This window comes from Camarhynchus parvulus, chromosome 7 (assembly GCF_901933205.1).
Source record: "Camarhynchus parvulus chromosome 7, STF_HiC, whole genome shotgun sequence".
NCBI lineage: Eukaryota > Metazoa > Chordata > Aves > Passeriformes > Thraupidae > Camarhynchus > Camarhynchus parvulus.
Genome location: NC_044577.1, coordinates 18,998,754 through 19,020,601, shown reverse-complemented (window position 1 = coordinate 19,020,601; position 21,848 = coordinate 18,998,754). Strand labels below are relative to the sequence as shown.

General features: G+C 41.6%; 1 protein-coding gene across 2 annotated transcripts in view; it reads left to right on the top strand.

Annotated features, from left to right (window-relative positions):
* The first annotated feature begins 8,077 nt into the window (after positions 1-8,077).
* Positions 8,078-21,848, top strand: part of CERS6 (ceramide synthase 6) — a 97,219-nt gene continuing 83,448 nt past the window's right edge. For both annotated transcript variants that reach the window (XM_030952247.1, XM_030952245.1), the window contains exon 1: positions 8,078-8,408. In XM_030952247.1, coding sequence (XP_030808107.1) covers positions 8,239-8,408 — 170 coding nt within the window. In that variant the 5' untranslated portion in view covers positions 8,078-8,238. The remainder of the gene's footprint in view (positions 8,409-21,848) is intronic.

Here is a 21,848-nt window from a genome sequence, read left to right as displayed (position 1 = left end):
AAACTGCAGGGAATTTTTTTAAAAGAAAGTCTGCCAATGTTAATTGATATTACTCAGCTATCTTCCTTTGCTTGGTTCAGAGTACTCCTATTTAATTTATCTGTCTTGATATGGACCTCATCCACCAGGGAAACTCAACTTTTGCAGCTGGATTTATTCTGATCTTTTATGAAGTGGGTTAGCTAACAAAAAGTAGTTTTCAATGTACAGTTTATGTTTGCAAAGTACCCAAATTCCAGCCAGGCCCCCTTCATTGTGCAGAAGGAAAGGCTTCCTCAGCACTGCAGCAAAAGCCAAAGTGTAAGGAGGCCACATTAGCATGAGCAGGGTTTTGCAGCAGTGCTGATCAGCATGTAGTGAGATACCTGAATTTAGTCAGACTGGAATGAACACCACCCACCTCAACAATATCTTTAAAAATCCTGGACAATAACTTTAACTGGGAAATTAATAAAATAGTACAATTGTGCTGTATGTGGCAAAAGGGTGCCCTTCACCAAAATTCTACTTCCAGAAAGTTATTCATTGGTGTACCTGGTTTGTTCAGGTCAGTTTTATAGAAATTCATTAGATGGTACATCTAATCAGTTAAAATAGCCTTCTCCTATTCTTCTGTTTCCAATTTATACAAAGTTTAAATGTACACTAGTTACAGCAAAAAAACAACAGCCTGATGACAGAGAAAATAATAAGCTCAGCCCCTGCCTTTTCTATTAGTCTGGTAATATTCCTTAGAAACCAGAGACAAAACTGCCACTGACTTCAGAAATGGATTGCAAGGCCTTTGGCAGCAATGTCAAAAGCCTTCAGCAAGGCCTTCAATACTGTGTCTCACAATATTCTCCAGGAAACGTGGACTGGATGAGTGGACAGTGAGGTGGATTGAAAACTGAGTGAATGGCACATCCCAAAGGGTTATAATCAGTGCCATGGGGTCTAGCTGGAGGTGTGTCACTATTGGTGGTCCCCAAAGGCTCAGTAGTGTTTAACTTATTTGTCAGTGATTTGGATGAAGGGCAGATGCCTACTCAGCAAGTTCACTGAGGACACAAAGCTGGGAGGAGCAGCTTATACCTTAGAGGGCTGCACAGCCCTTCAGGACCTAGACTAGTTGGAGAGATGGGCAGAAAAGAACTGAAATGCAAAAAAGGCAAATGCAGGATCTCTTAATCCTGCATCTGTGAGATAATAACCCCATACACCAGTACAGACTGGGGACCTGGGGGTCCTGGTGGACAACATGCTGTCCATAAGCCAACAGTATGTCCTTGTGGCCAAGGAGGCAAAGGTATCCTAACTACATTGGGAAATGTGCAGAAACCGATCCGCAGGAAGTTCCACCTGAATATAAGGAAGAACTTTTTACCGTGTGAGTAACCACACACCAGAACAGATTGCCGAGAAAGGTTGTGGAGTCTCCTTCACTTGAGATATTCAAGAGCCCTCTAGATGCAATCTTGTGCTCCAGGATGAACCTGCTTGAGCACGGAGGTTGGACCACATGACCCACTGTGGTCCCTTCCAACCTGACCCATTCTGTGATTGTACACAAATGATATAAAACCACAAAACCACTAATACCTAGCGTTTTTTTCCTTAACACTACATGCTTTTAAGAACTCTGGCTTCTAGGTCAAAAGAGACAAAGACATTAGGGCTTTGGAATATTTTCTAAAAAAATCACCTCAAGTCTACATACATATATTGTGCTAAAAATAAGTTTCTAATAACCACTTTTACTCCTGTTTGATAAAATTTTGATATAGTTAAATATGCAGCTTATAAACTTAGAGCTGCATGTCTTTCCAAGTACTTCTTGTTGAGTTCCCTAGGCTGAGTGAGAAATTTTGCAGCCTTCCATACCATTCCATGAGGCTGTCTGTGATGCAGCCACTTTAGAATCAGCCTCATTTTATGGAGCAGGAGGAGCCTTGACCACACCAGGATTTTCCCCTACACCTGAGAATAAATTGAAGGAGAGATAAATCCCTGAACAGATGTTGCTTCTGTGTCCATGCTGCTGTGCCTGGACACAAAGCAGCTATTAGCCTGGGTTGACCAGCTGATTTGGAAGGTGGATGGCAGCTTTGGGTATCAAGAGGGAGACAAAGGCTCTGAAGAATACAAATGGGCTGCAGCCACTAACTGGAGGAGTGCTATCCATAAGAGGAGGTAAAATGATGACACTGGTGAAAGACTAAATACAAAATTTAAATCAAGGTGTAAATAAAATGTTTTGTGTAATAATATAGTACCTATACACATAACCTGGCAGACAAAGGTTTTTTGTGCTTTTTGTTTCCAAAGGAGGAATAAAAACAACCCCTTTTTCATAACTCTTTTTCATATCATTTTTCTGTTGATTAATTATCCCCCCTAAACTTGTAAAAGACAAAACACAAAGTGTTGTTGTCTGGTTTTGCCTCTCCACAAGTCCAGAGAAAACAGAACTAGAGTATTATATTTGCAACTCAGAAAATGCTTGAAGCCACACCTAACTAATCTACTGTGTAAGTGCCCATAATAGATGTGGCCTGTATCAGAGGGAGGAGATAAGATAGTCAGCTGCCATTTTTGGAGTCAGGACTGTATTTACAGGACACAGTAAGTTGTCACGTTCACTACGGAGCATAAACAGTGGTAGTTATCCCAGCAGGGAGTGTGGCCCATTGAGTTATCACTTCAGCTTTCTGGTATCTTTTCCACTTAACTGATTTAAGTGCAATAATGTGTGACCTATAATCCTGAGAATTTTGGCACAGTCAGTAAAGCTAAGGGAATCTTTCATTACTATCTAGAGTTTTAAAGATAAACTTGTATCAAACAATTATTGTGTGTCTGATTTTACCTAGTCCTTTGATTTATATTTGACTTCCAAGTCACATAAAAAAATGAAATAACCTTATTCTTGCAATGTCCTTATGAAATAAAAAAATTGATGTTTTGGTTTAAAAATGTCAGAATATATACAAGATAATTGGTGGAAATTAAAATGTTAATTTAATAATTTCAGCATTAATTTAGCAATATTTTCAGTCAACCTGAATGTATATTTTGGGTGAAAATAAAATTCTTTACAGCTGTGACATAAGTATAGGGAAATTCATAAAGAAGATATTTAAAACTGTGATAAGAAAATACAAATTTATTCCTAGCCTGTTAACTGTCCCCTAGCTCCTAGGAAAATAGTAATTTACATCTAGATGGGGTCTTAAAACCAAATACTAAATAGCATTGTCTTTGTTCAGATACGAACACAAAGTATTACCAAGTAACTGCCAGATGACATTGTGACAGTGATGCTAAATGAGCTTTGAAGAAAAATCTGAGATGACCAGGTGAATGTTCTTCTGAGCAGAATGTAATTACCTTGGAAGCTGTCTGAAAATGACTAGAGAATAAGGAAATTTAGTTCTGACAGTAATTTCTGGAGTTTTTGGGTTTAATAAGACAGCAAATGACTGCCAGGCTGGCAGGATTGGAGCATAGCTTGCAGCCACGGGATGGGAGGTACTGATCTTGCAGTTCACACTGACAATGCAAATTCCCTGTAAGTGATATGACAGGTCAGCATTGCAGTAGCTGACTTTTTATGCTAGATTAGAGCTCCCATTGCATGGAGAGCCAGGTATTGTCTGTCCCCTCATAGCTGACACAAAGCTGGCAGAAACTCCAGATTGCATGTTCATCGGCAAGTCGGGCACACCAGTGTGGTTGGTCAGAGCCCAGATTTCACTGAGCACTGGAGACAAGGCCTGGCTACTGAAAGTCTGCAGTCCCATGGAGCATGTCTGGATGCTGGGGAAACAAGATACATATAGTATACAATAAATTTTGGTGTCATGCAGGTTTGAAAAGTCCCTTTACTAAGTAAATTCTAATGTGACTCTATAGCCCAAACCTGGCCACATGAATAGGCATGAAGCAGATGTTTCTGAAGGGCCAGTTGATGTGTGACACAATGTATCTAGTTTAAGATTAAAAACTGGCACTTTTTCCAGCTGCTGGTCTTCGCCAAGTTGTGCAAACCTCATTACAAGGTTTTTTTCCATCGTAATTTATTTAAAATTGGTATGGAAGACACTGACTACTCTGTAGCTTGAGTGGGCCTAGTTCAGTGTAGCATACATTTGGGTAGTTAAGCAACATTGCAATCAAGTGAACTATGATGGTATCATAATTAGGACATACATTTTCACACACTTTCTTTAGAAATCTAGAGCAGGAAGCAAAGTCAAAGTGAACAATGAAGATAAATGAAGCATAGAGACATACTGACTCAGGCAATCCCTGCTTTCTACTCTCCTTCTGAACTGTCCTCACAGGGCAGTTCTGCTTCAGCTCTTGCCTTTAATTGGAGCCTAGCACAAAGCAAAACCATCCAAGGCTTGTAAATCTTTCTTTCAGCTAGGGCTATTTGTCCACGTATCTTTCCATGGCAGCCAAACTAATTACCATGGCATGTCTTTCCAAGTGACAAAACTTGCTTGTCTGCCAAGATAAAACATTTGGGGGCTGTGAAGTGATGTAACCTGTGTACACCTCCGTATTTCTGTATTTTCAGTGCTATTACACAGAGCTCTGTTAGTGATTTGAATTCAGGGCATGTTGTGTGGTGATTGGGTGAAGCCAGACTGATCTCTTCTGACTAATACAACCCCACACGGGAGTCAGGACTGATATGACTGGCCTGGCATGGGTTTTGTAATGAAGACTACTGGCTCTGTTAGTGCGATTCTTAGGTGAAATCATTAGAAAAGCTGGCAAAACTAGTAGCACAAGAAACTAGAAGGGAGCACAAAGCTGCCAGGACCAGCAGGTAGAAGATACGTTAGAAGAATGGCAGCTCATTGCCATGACTCGCACCGCCACTTCCCCTGAGCCCATGGTCATTCATCATCCCCAGGAGGGCACAGAGCAGTCACACGACAGCCAGGCAGTCCTTGGCCGTGCTGCTTGGCACGTCATTAGCAGCCTAATGACACTGACCTATGGAAATGGGACTGGCACCAATGCTCTTATTAGTATCAACCATAGCCATCTGTTCTGCTTAGGAGCAGTTCAGATTTGGGTAACAAGAACTCTCAGCGGATTGTGTTATTGGCACCTGTACTACCCAGTTCATTAAAGGGACTGGTCCAGAGTCTTATCACAGTTGCCTATGTGCAAGCCTGATGCTACTCCAGAAATACAGTAGACTAAATGACTTTTTTTTAAAAAATTGGCTAATTGCTTCCAAATCTTCAGCAATCCTTTAAAATCAAGAGCTTTTTCTGCAGCTTCTCCTCTTTTAGTGGACAAACTCCTCCAGGTGGCCAGCAATATGGCTCAAGGTCTTGAACTAGCAATGTGTAGACTGTCAGTTTTCTCTTTTCCTTTTTGGAATGGTAACATAAGTCAGTAAATTTTGCAGAATCCATGTATCTGTTTTTGTTTAGTTATTACTAACTCTTGCTAGTAATTACAAAGTGCCCAGGCTGGGCTTTTGAGGAACCAGTCTTAGTTTCAGCCCTTTACCTTCTTTTAGGACAGCCAACTTTTAGCACTATCTTGGAGTAAGTTCCTTCAAAATATGGGACCACAGTTTTTTAAGTTCTAAGGCTCCATTTTGTGGGGGGCAGGAAAGAAAAGCATCGTGGTAATATCTCCCTCCAAAGCACAATATTCAGGCATTCTTATTCCACAGTCATATCTTGGCTACAGCTACAGTTTGAATTCAATTAAAAGCTTTTAATTGGTCATCCTTCGAAACATTTCCAAACTGTCATTCACTTTCAGATACACCTAGAGATCTATTGTCCCAACACAATTTTAGTCTGAGACAGAAATCAATTACACCAATTGTTCAGCAGGAATTAACCTTTTATGCATCATCAGATTATTACTGTTGCTAGGTTCATTTTGCAAAGATCTTTCCTTTATCTGTACATAAGCAAAGCTAAGCACCAGCACTTGTGATTCTCAGTACTGACTGGGAAACAACTACTTTATTGGAATGAGAACAGACATGTATATTGAATGTACTTCTAAAACTGATTGGAATATTGAAATAGGCTGCAAAAAGACAGGTCACCTTCAGCTATGGGATAATGACACCGATTCTCTGATTAAAAATAGCTTCGCCATAAACACAATTATTAACAAAGTAAATGGTTATCTGTGTGTTGACAGATATTAAAACAATATCTAAAGAACTTTTAATCAAAGTTGATGCTTCTGAGGTCATTCTGAGGATGTGCCCCCATACCTCCATTTAAAACTCAGTTGTGCATGTCCATTCATAAAATGGAGTGATCTGGAGGATTTGAGAGGTGCATGTGTACGTGCAGGAGCCAGCGCAGGTGTATGTGAGAATGTGCTGAAAGACAAGCTCCCAGGGGAAGTTCTAGGAGTTCTAGGTCAGCTGGAAGAGAGATGAAATCTGACTGTGAGGACAAGGCAGAGAAGTTGGAAGGAAGAAGGATAGGCAATTTTTTGGTACTGGACAAAAGGACTCTTGATGATTTGAGCAATAAATGTTTTCTTATGCTCAGAAAATCTTATTTTTATGTGAGGAAAACTTCATTAGGGATGTGGAACTCATGGTCTGCTTTCCCTCTGAAGTGAAATTCCAGCAAAGCCCTGGATTTTGACAGGTCATCTCAGAGAAGAATCCTGAGACAAAGTGAGGGAAGAGCTGGGACCAGGCAGATCTGGCAGTGGTGCTAGAACTCACTTTTTTTCCAGACAATTTGAAGGAGAGACTGTACTCTCTCCCCCAGAAGCAACCACAAGAACTGAACTGGAATAATAATACAGCCGCTTAGGAAATTGTCTCATCAATAAAACAGAAACATTCACTGGCCGGTTTACCTGCATGGCTTGTCAGCCATCCTGCCAAAGCATTTCCTGAAACTTCCCTGAAATGTCCTAGATGGAAATTATCTCCATATACAGAAGTTGTTTGCTTCCTTCAAATTGATGCGGTGTTTTCCACAGCATTATGTTTGACTTATGATTGTATTCAGCACAGAAATGTCAGCACAGACATGAGGAGCTGTGCAATTAATTTTTCAGGAAGGGCAAATAGAACCAATGGGGAAAAAGAGCAAGCATAAAACATGAAAGTGGGATGATTGAACTATGTGCAGAGGTCTGGGTCTCAGTATACAATAGCCTGATGGAAAGTATGATGATACAGTGAAGAAAACAGAGGGCATCTAAAATAAACTGAGGCAGGGCAGAAAAACAATGATGTTACAGGAGCTACTACTTCAAGTAATTTTGTGTGTGCCAGGACCGCTGCATGTACAGTCCTGTTGCTATAGCTATACTAAAGCCTGCTGTAAAGTTTAATCAAATCAATTGTAGTTTTCCTCTTGCAGCGTATCTCTAGCAAGACATGGCAATGACATAAGGAATCAGAGGTAAAAATCTATGTAAAACGAAAAAGGTTTTTTTAGCCAGGAATGCAAAGCTACAGTCCTAACCTCAATCTTGTTGCTGATGAGTCGTGTGCTTTTCCATGTCACATTTACACGTGTTTGCTGTACCCGCGTTCAGAGTAAAGCCACTGCATGTTTGAGAGTCCCTCCACCCGGGACAGTCCCGTTCCCGGTTAAACTCCTCAGCCGAGAGGGCGGGGAGCAGCGCTCCGGGCAGGGGTCACTCTCGGGGACCGGACTGCGGAAGACGACCCCGGCCCACGTGGCTGTGCAGAATTCATAGAGGGCTCTTCACTGCTGCCCACTCCTACCGGGTGACAGCCTTTCCAGGCTCGCCGGGACCCCGGCGGGGCGGCGAAAGGCCGGGTAGGTGACAGGGCGCGGAGCCGCCAGGCCGGCGGGCCCCGGCCGGCGCTGAGGCGGAGGCTGCCCCGGTGGGTGCAGCGCTGCTGCCGGCAGCCTCGGCAGCGGGGAGTGCCCCTGGGACGGGTCCCTCTCGCTCGGGCCGCGTCACTTCGCTCTCGGGCTTCGGTGCAGTATTTCGGCAGGGGAAAGGGGCGGGGGAAGGCGGCTCCGGACCGCCCGGCGGGCCCCCGAGCAGCGGCGGGAGCCAATGGGTGCCGGCGCGGCCGTGTGACGGGCGGGGCGGCCGCTGCCCCCGCCGGGCGGGGAACCTGCACGGTGGCGTTTGGCAGCATCATCCGCGGCTGCGGGGCCGACACACGCCTCCATCCTCCTCTCTCCCGGCAGCCGCTCACACGCGCCTCGCCGCGGGCGGAGCGGAGCGAGGGGCGCCGCGGCAGACAAAGCAAAGATGGCAGGGATCCTCGCCTGGTTCTGGAACGAGCGGTTCTGGCTGCCGCACAACGTCACCTGGGCGGACCTGCAGAGCACGGAGGAAGCCGCCTTCCCGCAGGCGGAGGACCTCTACCTCGCCTTCCCCCTGGCCTTCTGCATCTTCATGATCCGGCTGCTCTTCGAAAGGTAACGCCGAGCCCCTCGCGTCGCCCCGGGCTTGGCCAGGCTGGGCGGGCCCAAGGGCAGCCGCGGAGCTTTGTCAGCCTAGCGTCTTCCCCGCCGCTGCTGCACTGCCGGCCTTACCGGGCCCTTGCGTTATCCCTGCCCCCTCAGTCGGTCACGTAGCGGGCCCGATGCAGGAAGGTGGAGGGGTTCGAGGGGCAGCCGGCGCGCTGTTCCCGGTGTCTGCAGCGCGGCCCGACGCGGGCGCTAGGAGGCGAGGTCTGCCCGGGAATGGGCGCAGCCCTCCCGCCACCTGCGCCGGCCGCGGCGGGAGGGGGAGACGGGCCCTCCGGCACCTGTGCGGATCGGGGCGCCTGCCCGCGACCCACGGGCTGCGGCGGGGTCCTGTCCGCCTCCCTCACGGAAGCTCCGCCAGAAGAGTGGCGGCCGGTGGGAAGCGGTCCCGGCAGCAGAGTTTGCCCGCGCCCCCGCCACAGGGCCGCTCTCCGCAGCGGAGCCCGCGCTGGGTCCGGGAGCGGCCGGGAGCAGCCGGGAGCTGGGGCCGGCGGCTGTTCCGCTGTTCGGCTGCTCATCGTGGGGCCTCGGGTGGGAAGGGACAGTTCTCGGTGAGTTGAGCAGAGCTGTGCGTGGCCAGTGCAGATGGTGTCAGTGAGCGGTGCGAGCACTCCTGGGGCTGTCGGAAAGTGGAAGCTCAGTGATGAAACGCGCCAGGCGCTGTTCATCTCTGAACCAAACTCACCGTTCTTTAAGGCAGCTGAACTCATAAACCACGTTTCACAAATACGTAAATACGTATATATGTATGCTTAAACATGAGGTGTCAGACTAGCGATCGGTCGGCGGGGACTGTGTTTTCTGTGCGTGCTCCCGAGCGGGTGCTGAGCAGGGGCCGCCTGGCACGGGGGGCAGCTGGAGCCAGGTGGGTGCTCACTTGCGCTCGCTGCTGCGCCGCCTGACAAAGGTGCTGCTCCCTCAACAGCTGAGAACAAAAGAGCGATTCCTTATGCCAACACCTACGTGTTTTCAGTGTTGTTTTCTTAGGCATGCTATTAGGGTAGTCAGGGAAGATAGAGGAAGACCGGTAGTTGCTACGTGCCAGAGAAGGGCTGTAAAGATACTTTAAAAATGATAGAAGAGCTTATCTGCCAGGTACTGCTTCAAATTTCCTAAGCATTCCCTCTCCCTGGTTAGAACTTGCCTGTATTCCTAGCTTGGCTGAGAGGACCATATTTGTTTTGAAAAATAAGCTGTCACGGGCTGTTGTTATCTTCTGTGTTGCTTTACAGATTTACTGAACATCAAAAATTGTCATCTGCCTGAGGTTGTGAAAAGTTAATTGAAGCAATTGACTTAAATACTGCAATATAGTTACAAGTGGAGTAATGAGTACAATTACAAGTATTTAGATTATGTCAAATAATTAATCTTTTTTTTTTTGCAATCTGTATGATGTGTATTTTTGAGTGTTGAAAGTGGGTGCATGATATTGCATCTCTTGTCATCTGAACTGCAATAAGCATCACAGCAGGACTGTGTTTGATGGATGAACAGCTAGTCAGAGAGATAGTTTTAGCCTCAAGTTTAACTCACGTTTCTGCTAATCCTAATGTGGCTGTTGTTTGCATTGTAGAAGCTACTCCGATTATGTAGTAGTTTGTATCCACTTAATTGGGTTATTTTTCTTCATTCATTTAAAGTAATATTTAATTTTGCAATGCATTATATTTTTAAGTGTAAGTTATACATATAGATGAGAATACCAGTATTTTTTAATTTCTCTTGTATTCATTAGGCAGATTTTGAAATTTATATCTAGAAGTGTGTTCTGCTAACCTGATTGTAGGTGAGAGACCTCCAAAGATGTTTTACTAACAATTACTTAGGTATGTGGTTTTTCCTTTTAAAATTAAAATCAATTTCATAACTCCCCTGTGAGAGTAGGATCAGGCTGTTTTGTGTGGGATTAATCCACATGGCATGGTAAAACAGTGATTTTTCATGTGGACCATTTTATTAAAGCAGGCTGAGGAAAAGCAACTGACCCCACTTTCCTGAAAGCAGGGGGATTGTGTATGACTTTGAATGGGGGAAGGATCAAGTTTTATTATTGCTTATTGTTAATTGGTTTTTTCAGATTTCTGTGCTTTGGTTGTTGGGAGCTACAGATATCCTTCATGCACATCATCAATTAAAGGTCTGAAATTATGCATGATTTGGAAGGGGGAAGAGAGGAATATCTTTAAAACTGATTTTTTTTTCTTCTCTATATTAAAATGTGGAGTTTTTTTAAACTCAATTTGTGGATGACTGATGTACGTGATGCATCCTGCAACATACTCTTACAGATGTTTAGCAGCTGCAGTGATAGCAGCTAAAGAAGAAATATAAAATAGATTCTGTAACACATTTTAAAAACTTGCAGATTGATTTTAGATCTGCAAGTAGTATTGATTGATTTTAGACTGCACTGTAGTATTTGTAACATCAATGTATTGTCTATTTTGTTTTCCAAGATGCCCTAACTCTAATACAGGTGCTCTTGTAATTCTGTACACTGGTAGGCAAGCAAGGTGTTAAGTATCTCATTATGTGTTTTATATCCATTCTTTTCTGACTGCTTCATAGCAGCTGACTGCTAGGCTGCTGTAGTTAGTATGGTTTATTCCTCTGCTTCATAGGAAGGGTTACAAACTTCATGAATCCTCACAATAGTAAGAAATACCGTTTGGGGGAGGTGGACTTTACATACCTTTGCTTATAAAGTTCTTGACATGTTTGGGGGATGCAACTTGCAATGCTGAAAGTTGATACTATGTTTCTATTCTATATACATATGTATTTGTGTGTACGTATTTCCAGGTGGAATTGAAATGATAGAACTTAGAAATTTTGTACATATACACGTATTATTTACAGAGTTAATCCTAGGAAGATTGTTGTTGTTAGTAACTGGTTTGGTGAATCAGCTAACCAAGCCAAGAAAACAAGCTAGACACTTCTTTTTTTTTTTTTCTTCCTTTCAAATTGGTTACTTTTTTATTGATTTCCTAGTCCTGTTATCCCTGACCAGCCCTCTTGAATGAATGGAAAAGGTAGATTAGAACATTAATATGTTCCATCACCTCAACAAGTGGGTCTGATGATGATGAGTACTCCTGAAATAAGCTTTGATCTGAGGTACAATCTCACAGCCGTGAGAATTAGTGGATGTGTCTGCTGAGGTTATCACAGTTATGATTGAGGTGTTAAAATACTTTAACAGCCTTTTTTCCTGTCCTTCTTATTAATCTTTCTTTAAACACAAAGTACATTTTAGAAAATTACAATAAGCACAGAGATAGTGTTACCTAGTAGTTTGGAAGATGGCAGAAGTTTAGCAATGCAGTGAGTAATGTGGGAACATATTTCCGCAGAGTATGTATCCATTTTGTGTGTCTTACTATGTTTTTTAAAGGCATGTAACAATTAAGGATACCCCCTCTACTATACAATGCCTTAAGGTAATGTAAGTGCTCAATAGTATATCTCTGTCTCCCTGGATCCTTTCCAGTTCTGCTGTGGCAAAACAGCTTAAATTGAATTGAAACTGGTCTTACAAAGAGCAGGATGTTGTAGCTTTGATTGGCCTAAAAAAGATAAGCAAACACCTGTTGTTCTGGGTAAATACAATTTTTCTTCTTTTGTTTGTGAGATAACATGGCTCTTCTCCCTCTGTGCTTAGACCTCTGTGCTCAGAAGCAGCATCCTTTCCTAAACTCCTAAGCATGTCCTCTGTGAGGAGTGTGTGCTTATACAAAAACTGCATTCACTCACAGTCAGTGTGCTTGTTGGACACAAAGCAAGAGGGTAACACTTCTGTTTTAGAGACTTCTCTCAAGGCAGAAATTAACTGAATCCTCCAAAAGGATTCCTGGTGAAACAGATTTCTGATGTGGTCCAGCAATCTTCTGAGTCAAGTAGTCTGATATTACTGCTTTCTTTACATTTGGCTTATCTATTGAAGCTACTCGTACTTCATCTTTGCACTGTAGTTGCGCAGTATTTTATTTCCCTCATCTTGTAAGCAGCAGTTTAAGCGCAGATCTAATGAAGTCACTCAATGAATCAGCAAACTGCTTATACTGCTTATATTGTAATCCAGCCTTGATGGGGAGCAGTTCTCAAACGTGATGCTGATATTCTGCAGCTGATGGAATGGCTCATAAGGTCAGAGATAGCTTGATTATATATAGCAACAGCCCTCCAGCTGCACTCACTTGAGCTGAGCCAGCCACATCATTTACTACTACTCCAATCAAGATACTGTAGACATTGAGCATATGGAAATTCATGGCTTTTATTTGAAACTGCTTTTGTAATGATAATTCAGTCTCAAAGGTAACCTCAGCTGTTTTTCATTTAGTATGACACAGTAGAATACCTAATGGATCTGGGTGAGATGATACAATGACTGTATAAGCATGCATATATATATATGTTTGCTACCTATAAAAATTCATTCAGAAGACAATACATACAGTCTTATGAGTGCTTCTGGTGTGTAGTTTGTACGTACAAATTTTATTTTTGTACTCCCTAGGACACCTAGTATCAGTGGTTTTTTACAACAAAAAAGAGGCTAGACAGGATAAAAAGTTTGGGAGTGTACTAACTTCCTGTAGTTCCAGCAGCCCAGAACCTCATCTGGAGAGGTTGGGTGGGGCACTGATGGCTCTTTCTGTCAAAACCTTTTTCCAGGCTGTAATATTTATAGATTTTTTGCTTACTTCCCTGTGTGTTAGGCAAAATCTGATAATTCAGGTGTAATTAATTTGTATGTAAGTGGATGCATGTGTTCTGACAATAACTTTCTCAGTTCTTTCTTTACCTTTTTTAATATTTTTTTTCCATAAGATGACATGTAGGGCTTTTTCTTTTTGCTTGATTGCTATTTACTAAATGCTTAATTCTGTTGAAATGGAATAGGATATTGAAATTGCTAACTTGTATGAAAAGACAGACCCTGGAAATAAAATAACTAAAAAACTATTTATTTTCAACTTTAAATCAATTTCATTTTAAAAACTAACAATAGATCCTTACCAGTAAATAGCTTTAAAATGCATTTATAGCTTGCTGATTGTACAATTCATTTCTATGTGTTTAAGTTACTAATTTTCTGTCATTTATCTTTTTCTTTATATAACCAGTTTTTGTTTCGTAGGGTTGCAGGGTTGAGCTTCAGCCACTCACACTTGCAGGCTAACACTTCCCAACAAAAGGAGTGTTTTACCTGGGGAGCTGTTGTCTGTCTTGGCCTGTCTCTTACCAGCTCAGACCTGTGCAGTGAATGCTGAGGCACACTGGTCCTGCCAGTGCTGGCTGGTACACTGTGTGTACCATCTGTGTACCATGTGCTGTGTAATGTGGCTGTGTGTTCACACAGAGGCTTAGAGTGTCCTTTAACAGAAGGTGGAGTGGATAAAATGCACACTATTCGGATGTCCTTCATATAAAGCCATTTACAGATGTGCATTAGTCTCAGCCTTAAAATTAGGAGTTAAATGGGAAATACATGCTGAGCTCCAGAAGAGAATGCCATTAAAAGTGATTCCTAAAATATCCTTGTGAGAGAAGTGTGACAGCTAAAGCACAGCTCTGCCAATGAAAGGTTTCAGTGACAGGTCACTAGTGGGTGCTGGGAGCCTATTAGTGAGGCAGAGCCACAGTTCGTGGGGTTTTGTCTGAGTGCAGGTTCCAGTTACTGGTAGCAACTCCAATTTGGTTCCTGCCTGGATTCCTGCAACCACACAATTGGATCCAAATTACCTGTGTTGTGTCTCTTTCTGCTGCCCTACTTCTGCCTCTGTCACTGATTAATAGGTGTTTGCCGAGGATTTATTTTTGGAAAAGGAATAGCTTCTGGTATGCTGCTCCTTTCTATGTATCTGCAGACCAGTGTCTTATTAATCCATACAAAATATTTAGTAAATTAACACTTCTGATATTCTGTTCCCTAAAGTCTATCTCTGTTCCTGTCAACAGGGTTGATGCCTGAGCTGAACAGTGTTTATTTGACTATATTTTGGGGGGGAGGTCTGTTCTTTTTCCTCAGGTTGGTAAATATCCCATGCCTGCCCTAGGTTGACAGTTTATTAGCATGTGGTGTTTCTGTGCCTGTCTCGAGATGGTCTTGGAGTTTTGAGAAGAAAGTTAAAATTACAGCATAAAACTATATAGCTTTTGTAAGTGATGTAACCTTATATAATATCCAGCTGTATGCTTAAGACTGGTGGTTGACACCTGATGGACAATCAGATGTATGTGATGTGTACCAACAGTTCCTTGGAGTTGTTGATCTAACACCTGGATTGCTTTGTGTCTCCCCCCTAGAGTGACTTCCTTCACTCACTGGGCACTTAGAGATTTTGGGGGACAGCCAAGGGAAAGGAAGGGTCTCTGATTATTTGGAACAGGAGGAATCACTAATGTCTTGCTTTAAGGGGAGCAAAGTTTCTGACAATCAGATGGGCTAAGAATTTCTGTCCTCTGGGAGGAAATGTTTTTAGCACATAGTCCTTACAGAAAAAGTAACTCTACACCGTAGGGTGTCCATCAGTTTCTGGCGATGCCTTTCTGGTTATTCTGAACTAGTCAAACTGCAGCCAGGGTGAGAGAACTGGAGTATTTAGCACAGTCAGTTGAAATCTTAGAGATGGTTTTCAGGTGGAACTGTAACACAAAGTTGTGATTTCTGCACATAAAACAGAGAGTAAACTGCATTTTTTCCCTATGCAGTTAATACCTCTCTTAATAGCAAATTCTGCTGTTGTTAAGCTTTAATGTTTCTGAGCAATTGTAACGCCTCATGTAGCTATTACTGATGTAGCACAGTCAAATTTTAACTCTCCAGGTAACTGTACAATTACTAAGAAAATTTAAGAATTGTAAACGAGTGTAACATCCCATTAACCATGTCATGTGTATTGGCTATTAATCCAAGTTATGTTTTGCACAGGGAGGAATGAAATGCCAAGGGTCTCCAGACTACCTTGTATTAATGAAGTATCTTTCAGGTTCACTAACCTAAAACTCATTTTAATATTATAAATTATGCACATTAAAGTTTGATCTGAAGTGATGAAAAGCCTTCTCTGTGCTCATCGGTCACACTAAGATAGTTAAAGCAAAATAACTAAATCAGTTGTATTTTTTGCAGTGCAAGTGCAGTAGAAGCTTTCTTTTAATAATATCTTCACTGTACTGGTTTCTCTTGTATGGATGAGGGCAATAGCCTATAGTACTATATTAAAAGAAATAAATCTAGCTGACATAGTGAACACTGGTACACAAACAGAGGTCAGAGCTTGGAATGTGTTCATTGGCATCAAATCTTACGTTCTTGAGGCTATTTGAGTATTTGTGCTCGCAGTAGTGTTTATCATTTGCAAAAGCTAGTAGCTCTATTTTTATCAGTAGAGTAATAACATAACATGTGGTGTCATCAAATCTACTCACTGCCCATTTGCCATCCTCTGAGGTAAACTTAGTATTTTTTAGTTCTGCAAGCAGAAAAAGGCTTAATAGAAATGATGCTGAAATCCTCACTTCAGCATTGGGATCTCTTCAGTCCCTTTTCACCTCTGTTCCTGACTGATTTCAGTTCTATATGACATTGAGAAAGTTCAGATACCTGATTTTTTCATAGGGACTGCTGTTTACCATGTCTGTGGGATCTTTTCACTGAGAAGAGAGTGGAAGTGAAGACTACTCTCAGTTTATACTCTCCTAAGGTGTTTGACAGAACTTTAAACTATGAAAACTGCTTTTGTACCAATACTGTCTACCATGAAATGGTACAAACGAGCTAAACTGCCTAGACTAATGAGAGATGCTTTCCTGCAGTGGCAGGGAATTTTTTATTTGGAAATAAGACTGTGCTCTATAACTCAAAGTAAAGAGCTTGCTCAAAAGCAGTCCCTGATCACAGAAGTAATGTGAAAGGAAGATCAGAGTGGTGTGTTGTAATATCCCTTGTGCTTGCTCTTCCTCGTGTCTGTTGTGACTGTGTGATGTATGTATTGCTGAGACACAGCTGCCTCCATAGTTAGAGACAGATTGCTTGGTCTATTTAAGGGGATTGCTCAAACAAGGTATGTTCCTTAAGGTGCACAGAAATTAGCCTTGACATGGCAACTGCTGAAACACTGTAAGTGGGCAGCGTAAATGTGGAATGCTAGTGTGAACCAGTGGGCATTACAGTGTGACAAAGCAGACAAAATTAAATCTACATGAAATGAAAGTGAGCTCAGAAATTTTTGGGGCGGTGGGTGAACTCAGGTAGTGCTTCTCAACCAGGAGGAGACCTGTTCAGCTGGAGGGCTCTAGTCTCTCATCAGCTGACTGTCAGGGCTGCAGCTCTCCTGAGCTCTGCTATAGCAGGTGAGACCAGTGCTTTGTCAGGACCAGAATCCCCCTTACAACTGGTAAGACCAGTTGTTTCTGTTGAAAACAAAGTTCTAGGAAATGAGTGGGTCATGAATATGTGCTTGTTGACAAGCTTTTCTGCATTTGTCCATTAGCTTTTCTCAAAGTTTTTCAGCATTTGTTCATTACCTTTTCCCGCTTCAGTACTTGTGGTTGTCCAAAGCATGCTGCTGGATGAGATGATCAGGTCCAGTTGGGTATAATTAAGTCCTGTTATGGGCATCATGTTGGAAAGAAACTGTTGAGAAAAAGAAATGCCGGTGGTTAGACCACAAGCAGAAACGTGTTGTGTATGTATTGAAGCAATAATTGAGTGGTAATTGAGTGGTTGATTCATATCTGTCAATTTTTCCCACACGGTAGTAGGAGAGGAGGGTGAGAACTGATAAGATAAGAGAGTAGCCTGAAAATATTTCAGTAGTTCCGGCGCCAAACATTTCCCAGTGTTACAACACTTGTACTAAATTAACAGTGATTGCATTGTTATGATGATGACAAATTGAACTGTAGATGGAGTTCTGGGAGTGCTGGTGGACAGATCCTTCTTAGTGGTGGACAGTGAAAGGATAAGAGGCAACAAGTAATCAATATGCAGGAAATCCTGTTTAAATAAACTTTTTCTTGGGATGGTGGTGAAACACTGTGACAGGTTACCCAGGGAGCTGTGGAGTCTCCAGTTGTGGATGTACTTGGAGAACATGGGCATAGTCCTGCACTGATTGACCATCCAGCAGACTTGGTGATCTCTAGAGGTCTCTTCCAAACTTGGTGATTGTGTGAAATCAAAAACCCAGGGAGCTGTGGAGTCTCCAGTTGTGGATGTACTTGGAGAACATGGGCATAGTCCTGCACTGATTGACCATCCAGCAGACTTGGTGATCTCTAGAGGTCTCTTCCAAACTTGGTGATTGTGTGAAATCAAAAACCTCACAGAATGACATAGATGCAGGCCTCCAGGGCACTCCTGAGAGCTATGTCTGGATGCAGTTTGTTAACTGTGTTGGAAAACTGAACAGGAGAGGATCAAGTTGAAGTTTACTGGGAGCTTACAGAAGAAAATTAGGGCAGAGCACATAACATTTGATTGAATGGACATCTGGATTTTCCATTTTCTGTAGCATGGATCTTTTGATTTTTATTGTAGTCTGGTGTGAGAGCAGATGGGATGTAAATTGATAAATAGACGTGGACCTCCTCTACCTAAGACAGGAATTAACTTATGGGTGCCCAGAATGAAGTCTGAGTTGCTTTGAAATAAACATATTCTGTTCTCCTTCTAGGAGGAATGCTATGAGTCTCTTACAGCATAAAATTTGATTATAACAGGCCATTTTGGGGATAATTTTAGTTTTGTTCCACTTAAGTTGTTTCTTCTCAACACGGCAATATCTTTAAGATAATTTTGGGTTTGAAAAAATTCACAGAAAGAGGTGCTTAGACAACAGAAAACAGAAATCACATGCCTTACTGGAAAAGCTTTTATTCCCTTTGTGTTCAGGATAATAAGAGTAGATCAGACTTAGGGGAAAAAAGAGAGAAGGCAGCCTTTAGTCTCACATTCACCAATTCTTTATATTGGTAATAAAATGCGTAGTTGAAAATATATTTTTATATGTGTATGACAGAGAGTAATTTATATGCCACAGTGGCATCATATCACTCTGATTAAATGTGCTTTTTTCTATTTTGTTTTAAATATCCTTACATCAAAAAATAGTTGTAAGGTGTGGATGTAAAATACTGGCTGCTCTAGAAAATGAGATATTTCGAAATGTCACTTTTTGGGGTGATAATGAAACAGTGATACTTGACACAAGAAACATATCTTTTCTCCTAATTAAAGGTACTGTCATGTGTGCTAATCTGGAATTGTTATTTTCTAGAGCATTTACAGGAAACATGAAAAATACTTGATTCTCTTCCAGTTTGGAATGAAATGGAAAGTTAGAAATGTCAAAATTTCATCAGGAGCAGATGTCCTGACTTTCAGCCAACACTGATAAATGGATTTGGTTACAAGACAAGGATGTAGAGATAAAAATGAGATCTCTATAGCATTACTAGCCTCCAGAATCACACATTCTATTCTCACCAGAGTTAACCAGTTTGTGTCATGCATGATACACAGAAAAATTCATTGTGTTTTTCTGTTTGTTTGTTTTGTGTTTTATTGGAGGAAAAAATTACCCCTTAACAGGTAACGTGTAAAATTGCCTCTTTACAGGTTGATTTTTTTGAAAATAGGCTGATGGTTTGTTAGAGATGGCAAGAGCTTGAATCTCTAGCCTGACATTTACCTTCAGTTGCAAAGACGAAGAGTGTGCTGGCAGAAATAGGACACTGCTTCATCTTGTTACTCTTCCATCAAGAGCTGCCTCCAAGGTTTGAAAAGAGCCTAGCTGCTTGTATCCATCACAGCAATATTCCTTGTGTTTTGCCTTGTTTCCCAAATAATTCAGGTGTAGCTCTAGAGTGGTTTAGAGCTTTAAATACTAACAACAAACCTCTTAAGTAAGTTGCCTCAAAGGAAAGAAAACTTCAAATTTACCTTGAAGGATCTGCTTTTACACTTATTTTTAAGGGTTCTCAAGGGTTTCAAGCTGATCCTAATTTTTCAAGGATCTTTCTCAGTTTGGTGGAAAAACAATGTGTTTGTCATCCTCAACTGAAAACCCTTCATGTGCTTATCAGGAAGAAACCATAGCTTCTTTCACATTTTCTTTCTGTAAAGTCCTGTATCTATACCAGGAGGTATTTTTTTTAAATGGTTTGAAAATAACCCAAGTGCATTGACTAAGAAAATGACATCTGCTAAATAATCTGCCATCCTCTTCCAGCTCTCAGACTAGAGCACAGCACACTGAGGAGGTATCTGTCAAAGCAAGGATGTTGCCAGCTATTTGCTCCATAAAGTGATTCTTTTACTTCAGACCTCCATATCCAGGGTTTTGTGTACCATATGCACAGGACCTCTGCTTCCCTTGAATACCCATGGCTGACTTGAGACCTTGACCAAAACAGGAAGGTGATATTATGGATTTTGTTTGACTAGTTTGTTTATTTGTGGTGGTGGGTTTCTGTCTTGGCGAAAGCTTGTTGGAATGAAGAGCCAAGGCACTAGTATCCAGCATCTAACTTTCTTGTTCACATGTAGAAATTTCAAATAAAAAGCAAGATTAGTTCATCTTCATATATAAAAACAGTCCTTAGAATCCAGATATTACCACTTGCATCTTGTCTTCTTTTTCAGACTTGTATTAACTTTACCTGGGGCTCCTGTGAATCTCTTGCAAAGATTTAGGCTTGCCTGGTGCACATGGACTGGTAAATCCTGAGTCATACATGAAAAAATAAGGGTCAGGGGTTTTCATGCTCCCATCCCAGTGACTTCATAGAGTTTGCTGTGGAACATCCTGGATTCCATACATCACGGTAGTTGTTGATATTCCAACGTTAGCATTTGTTTTCCTTAATGTAAAAAGAGCATTAATTTTGTGAAACTGTATTACATGCATAAAGAGTTTTGTCACACAGTTTTATCAGGTTATTTGCAAACAGTAAGGTCTGCTGGAGGTGTAAATAACAGCATCTTTGAAGGCGGTTGAACTGATTTGAGGATCTGCATTACACTTGAATGTAATTTATTTACTCAAATGTCCTGAGTCTGATCTTCTGCCAATATAAATTAGAAATCAACTTTTGCTGAGTTTTATCAGCATACAACTTCTGTGAAAGACCAGAAGTTTTATGACATCATGCATGGTCATGTGTATCCATAGAATTTTAGTAATATGGTAATCTAATCTAGTAATTAGGTTGGTGTTTTGGTAATTATGAAGCAACGCAACTCTATCTCTATACCTATATATATGTATATATAAATAAACCCAGGCATTCTATGGAAACTGTAGTCCCTGCCAGAGTAACAATATTAGCAGCTATTGAGAGCTCTGGAGTACAAACAGAAAAAGCAAAGTGTCATCCTTATGATGATGACAATGTTTGTTCCACATGTGATGATTTTGTGATTTAGAGAGTACAACAGGGTAGGTGTACATGTTGATATTAAAATAGGTTGTAATGATGACCTCCATCACTGTCTCAATAAGTCTGCCACTCTGCTTCACAACAAGGCTTTTTTTGCCTTGCCTGGTACTGCTGCAGGTATTTGTTTATACTGAATGACATAGAGGCCTCTGAATGAGTACACTTGCATAATGAACAGTGTATTCATTGGATCCACCCTGTATTTTCTTTCAGCCTTCATTCCCTGAGCTTTCTTCAATTGAAGGATTGGCAAATGTTCCCTCTCAGCTTTGCCTACAGAAGAGTGGTTACCAACCAGAAAACCTAATCACAGGAGTGGGCCTTGCATCCTTCTGACCCTCCAAGTTTCTGGCCTGTGGGAGAGTAATGAAAAGTATTTTGGTCTGGTTTTGCTGTTGATGCTGAAAGAGTGAGGCTCCTGATCTCAAGAGGTCTAAATTTGAATATTATAGTCAAGTAGAGGACTAAAACTTAGTGTGCTTGTGTTTTCTGATTATTTTGAGTAATCTATCATGGGGCGTAGGATCCTTTTTTATGATATGGGGATAACTACAGTAACTGCTTATTGATTCTAAGAAACTTTTAGTGAGAACTATCACAGATAGCAAGTTTTTAGAACTCAATGCAGAGTGAGCAGCTCTAACAGCCACTGAAGAGTTAATTTTTTAAAATTCGTAACACCTTCTTGAATATTGTGTTGCCTGGAAATTTTCTAGCTTATTACTTAAAAGAAACAAAATAAACTCTTCAGGGTTGCAAAATGCAAACTGTCAGGCTATCTTAATTTTAATGGTGTCACCTTGCTTATCCATTTACAGTGTTCCCAGAAGACTCATACACGTTTTCCTTTCTCATTTCTTACCTCACAAATTGTATTGAAAGCATAGTAATAGCAACAGTAGTAATAGCTGAGTTGATTGTTTGCCCGTT